General features: G+C 35.8%; 1 protein-coding gene across 2 annotated transcripts; it reads right to left on the bottom strand.

The window, feature by feature from the left end:
• Positions 1-1,818: 1,818 nt before the first annotated feature.
• LOC115952412 (putative pentatricopeptide repeat-containing protein At3g13770, mitochondrial) lies at positions 1,819-4,297 on the bottom strand. 2 transcript variants are annotated; one of them, XM_031069583.1, is made up of 2 exons: positions 3,727-4,297; positions 1,819-3,027 (listed from the first exon to the last, which is right to left on the bottom strand). In XM_031069583.1, the coding sequence occupies exons 1-2, from the start codon at positions 4,211-4,213 to the stop codon at positions 1,940-1,942; spliced, it is 1,575 nt and encodes a 524-aa protein (XP_030925443.1). In that variant the 5' UTR covers positions 4,214-4,297; the 3' UTR covers positions 1,819-1,939. The 2 variants fall into 2 exon arrangements, with proteins under 2 accessions (XP_030925443.1, XP_030925444.1); XM_031069584.1 differs by having other exon boundaries at positions 1,819-2,976; positions 3,727-4,296.
• Between the last annotated feature and the right edge of the window lie 1,397 nt (positions 4,298-5,694).

Consider the following 5,694-nt stretch of genomic DNA (forward strand, 5'->3'; position numbering starts at 1 on the left):
TAAAAACTCTTATAACTCCATCAAACATCTTGATCTTTACGGTACCAATCCCAATAACCAAGCATGTAGCATCATTACCCATTTAGACCACACCACCATTGTAGGGTTCATACATGTCAAACCAATCTTTCTTTGGAGTCATATGATATGAGCATGCTGAATCTAAAACCCAAGATTCCAATAGAACATAGTTACCCGATGAAACTGAAAGTAAATCTGCACCAACTTAATTGTCATCTGATGTTTCTTCAGCAACACTAGTTGATTCTAGGGGCTTCTTTCCATTCTTCTTCTCCTCTAAATGCTCTTTCAACTCTTTACATTTATTTTTGTAATACCCTTTCTTGTGACAATAAAAGCACTCTACATCTTTCTTCACACATGATCTAGACTGAGATCTATTCCCATTGGATCTTAACTCGCTTCTACCTCGATTGCTCAACTCTGACTTTACAACAAGTTCATCAGCTTAAGAACTGTCACCATCTTGCTTCATCTTTACATGTGACAAGAAAGCACTAGTCACCTCATCGAGAACTATAGTTTTTTTCCCGTACATCAACGTAGTCACTAGATAATCAAAATGTGTAGGAAGTGATGCTAATAAGAATAACACTTTATCTTTATCCTCATAATTCACCCCAAAACTTGAAAATTGGGTATTCAACATGTTAAATGTGTTGAGATGTTCCAACAGATTTTAACCCTCCTTCATATGCAAACTATGCAATTGCTTCTTCACGTACAACTTGTTCGTCAAATTCTTTCTTATATAAAGACCTTCTAGTTTTTCCCAAACTTCCTTTACGGTCTTTGCTTTTAGGATGTTTGTGAATGATCTCATCACCTAGGTTGAGACGAATAACGCTAGCTACTTTCTCATCCATCTCTACCCATTCTTAATCCTTTATCTTTTCCAGTTTCTTCTCCTTCCCAAGCAAGGCCTTATGAACTCCTTGTTGAATTAGGAGATCCTTCATCCGCCTTTGCCAAAGGAAAAAATTTCCCTTTCTACAAAACTTCTCTGCGTCATACTTTATGCTTAATATCTTTACTATATTCAAAGGATTGAATCCTAACCTTGCTCTGATACCACTTGTTGTGCAAATAGCATCACAGGACTCAAATCAATAACAGTAAATAAGCGAAAATTAAATAACAAGTACACACAAAGAACACAAGAATTTACGTGATTCGGCAAACTGCCTACCTCCACAGCGGTAACGAATAAATTTCATTATAAAAAATTAGGGAGACACAATATTGCACAAAAACACTCTCAAGAAACCCAAATCTCAATTACACCATAGTACTCTCTCACAAAAACAATAAGAATAGAAGCGGACTGCCTCTCTAATTCTCTATTTTCTTATACGGCTGCATTGCTAGGTTATTAGAATATTTGATGCTCTTCCAAAGAATCAGACGAGTTGTTTGATTCAAGGATTCTGAATAATGCTTCTTCCTCTTTATCATCAATATTTAGCATGTTAAATTTGTTTTTTAACTTACCAGGTTTTTCCTTACAGTCTTTGCTAAAGTGTCCAGGTTTACCTCAGTTAAAACATTTAACTTTACTTGATCTCTGTTTAACATGTTTTTTAGAAACATTTTTCTTCTTAGCATAGAAATCATTAGGTTTAACAAAGTTATTTCTGTATTTTTTTATATTTTTTATGGCTTTTATCATGTTTTTTACCTTTTTGCCTAGAAGGAACAATAGGAGGCAAACATATATATATATATATATATATTTGTGTGTGTGTGTGTTATTAACCAAGTCGACAAAAGAGCATTCCTTTTACAATTTGGATTTGGTCAAATAAGGTGATCGACTTGGGCTTAGCAATACAAGTCACACGGGCTCACGTCAACAGAGTGGTTAAATAATTAAATTTATCATATCCCAATAACTTAATCTTTTAGGACAATCAGTGATTTAACAGAAAGTGTGAAGGATTTGATCGAGCTCAATCCAACTTCTTCCTGGCTCCTTTATCACAGCGTTCTCACTCATCAATTCCCTTAAAGTTCTTACATCTTCCCATCTTCCTACAGAAGCGTATAAATTGGAAAGAATTACATAATTCCCAGCATTTTCAGGCTCAATTTCTAAAAGTCGACGGCCCACAAATTCACCAATGTCAATGTTTGAGTGAGCTCTACATGCACCTAAAAGTGAACCCCATATAGCAGCAGTTGGCTCAAAAGGCATCTTTTTGATAAACTTAAAAGCCTCTTCTACTTGGCCAGCACGCCCAAGCAAATCAACAGCACACCCATAGTGCTCAATCACTGGCTCAACACCGAGCTTCCCATTTTCCATCTCAAAGAAAATTTCCAGTCCCTTTTCTTCCATTCCTCCATGGCTGCAACCTGATAAAACGGCCAAAATAGTGACGCTGTCAGGTTTGACTTTATTTTCTTCTCTCATTAATTCAAAAAGCTCAACCACCTCTCTTCCCATTCCATACTTGCTATACCCCATGAGCGTTGCATTCCATGAGATGACAGTTCTCTCATGCATACTATCAAAGATCCTTCTAGAGTAGTTAAGGCTTCCACATTTTGAATACATATCAATTAGAGAGTTCTGAAGAACCACATATGAGGGTAGTTCAGATCGAAGGACATGATTGTGAACTTGCTTTCCATGATCTAATGCAGAAAGACCAGATAATGCAGTTAAAACACTGGCATATGTGACATAATTTGAACTCATTCCTTCCATCTGCAACCTACGGAATAGCTCCAGTGCTTCTTCATCATGGCCTAGTTGGGCATAGCCTGAGATTATAGCAGTACAAGAAACAACGTCTCTTTCTGGCAAGCTTTCAAAAACTCCATGAGCTTCATGAATTCTACCAGCTTTGGCATACATGTCAAGAAGCGAGCTCCCAACATATATATGGGATTCAAAACTTGTTTTAATTATGAAAGAGTGGACTTGCCTTCCCAGGTTAAGCCCATTGGAACCTATACAAGAAGTAAGTACAGTAGCAAAAGTGAACTCATTAGGCTCAGTACCTGCAGAAAGTTCACCTTTGTAATGAGAAAATGGAATAAAGAATCATAAGTTACAATGGCTACATGCCTACATCAACGTTGCAGAAAACAAAGAAGAAAAATCCGCCATGCTATGCAACCACCAGTTTTGGGGCTGCAGGCATCTTAGATTTAGATCAAATACTTTTGATGTTTCAGAACATATAAAACCCCACATGCTCACTTTATATAACAATAATGTGTGCTTTTGTACCGTTAGAAAAAAAAAAAAAAAAAAAAAAAAAAAAAAAAAAAAAAAATCAACTTAGCATAATTCAAACATCTATCATTTTCTTACCTTTGAATTAAATTCAAAAGTCATGGAATTTAAATGAGCATACATTCTATGCGTAGTTGCCCAAGACCCTCTTACAATAAGGAATATTGCAATAAAACTTTCATTAAAAATTTTCTTGAAAATCAATTCAGGAAAGGGATGTGTCCCAATTAATTACATCATCCACCATTCCATGTGAGATTGCATGTAAACGTACACCAAATCACTAGTTATTAAACCGCAATATGGTAAGCCAACTTTTTTTTTTTTTTTTGCTGAAATAAAATTCATATGGTAAGCCAACTTTAAATTTAAACTAGGCAATTTTTTACAGAAGTCCACTATAATTTCAAAGTTGAAACAACATAAAAAGCACCTGATTCGACATGAAATTTCAGGAGTACCTGATCTCAACATCTGTACAAAAAGATTCAAGGCTTCGGAGGCATACCGTCTCTGAGAATAGGCTGAAATCATGGCCGTCCATGAAACCACGTTCCTTTCAGGCATTTCATCGAGCACTTGCCGCGCATCACATAAACACTCACACTTACAGTACAGAACGATAAGCCTGGTCCTGAGGTAGACAGGAGGGAGATAACAGGTTTTGATCATGTGGGTATGGACCCTTTGGCCTTCTCTGATGGCCCTTTGGTTTATGCACTCATTTAAGAGCGTGTCATAGCCTTCGAACCTCATTTCGGGGCCTTGAAGGGCCATCTCTAGCAAGGCTTCTTTGAGGTGACCGTTGTAACAGAGAGATTTTAAATATGGGGAGTTTGGAGGGAAGGAAGAAAGGGAAATTTGGCGAGTACATCGTTTATTGATGGAAGAAAATGATACTACTACATGTTTGATATAAGGGAAAAACCAATTGAATTTCTGGAGCATATTATTATTACTACTGCTTTTTGAGAAGATGGTAAGTAGCTTTTTTTTTTTTGGGCCTCACAGCAAGTCACAGGCAAGTCATGAGCTCGGATAGCCCTTTATGGCTTATGGCAAGGCCTGGGTTCAGTTTTGGGCTTGCCTTTTGTATTTGTTTGTTTGTTTGTTTGTTTATAACAAGCAAAACTTGAGTCTTAATTATGTGTTTGCTAAATAAATGAGCCAAGCCCAAGTAAAAAAGAAGATGTTCTTAAACAAACTCGTGAACATTAAAGTTCGATAAAAAAAAAAATGAAATAAGCTAAACCTAGGCTCATTTATGAGCTTGACAAATCAACTCTTATCTTACAAAGATTTTAATTAATTAAGAGTTAAGACCATTCATCCAAACTAGATGGGATTGATATTAGCTTGATATAGGTTTTATAATATACTTGTATTGGATTTTAAGCTCAAAAGTTTAATATTGAGTTCAAGTTTGATCTTAAAATTGAGCTCAAACTTAGCTTGATTAATGAATCAAGCAATCAAGTCAAGCTCAAACTTTTAAACATTTTGACAAGCTCTAATCCGAACATATTTGTAGGCTTAGTCTCAAGTAGAATTAGAACAATTTACTTTTGTTGCCAACTCGAGCTCAAACCTTCACTACTCAACAAAGCTTGACTTGTTTACATCCGAAGACACAATGTAGAAAACAATTTTTTTATCAATTCAATGCATAAGTGTCAAGTAATGTGGTTGAGTTGTAGTATATACTAGATAGGAAAATATTATTTCATACTCGCATACATCCACTATTGCGCATTAATATCTACAATTAACACATGAAAATGGATGTGAAAAAATATATGTAAAATTATGAAAGCTCATACATACTGTATACAAGTCAAAAATCCCTGTAATGCACTAGAAAATTTAACATAATATTATTTTTTTCTCTCGCTTTTATTCTTTTGTCAAAATATGAAATTCAATTATTATGATAGTTATTTATTTTCCCTAGAATAGATAGGCATTATTATGATTGTGTTTGTAGATGGAATTATATATTCTAGCATTAGGCATTTATTATAATATTCAAATGACAGTAAGTTCTACCATAGTACCATGTAGTGCATTATTTGAAAATCCTTTTATTTAGCATTCCACCTCATCCTTTAATTGGTGTCATGTGTCACTCTTCTTTTAAAGAGAAATATTTACATACTATTTGTGGGGCCCGAGATCTGAGGTCCCAGCCCACTTTATGTTAAGGGCCCAAAGTCCAGGCCGAAGAGCCCTATTGTCGAGGACGTACGATGAAAGCCCCTTGAAGGCCCAAGGATGTGGCCGAGGACGATCTCACGCTCAACACTTCACAAAACGCTTGAAGAAAAGGACAAACTCAGTATAAGGACAGTACAAGGGAGAAAGCTACCAACACCGTGATGTGGAGCCCTGCATCTGACAAGCCTATACTCCAGACTATGCTATTTAACTTT

This window comes from Quercus lobata, chromosome 7 (assembly GCF_001633185.2).
Source record: "Quercus lobata isolate SW786 chromosome 7, ValleyOak3.0 Primary Assembly, whole genome shotgun sequence".
In the NCBI taxonomy this organism is placed as follows: domain Eukaryota; kingdom Viridiplantae; phylum Streptophyta; class Magnoliopsida; order Fagales; family Fagaceae; genus Quercus; species Quercus lobata.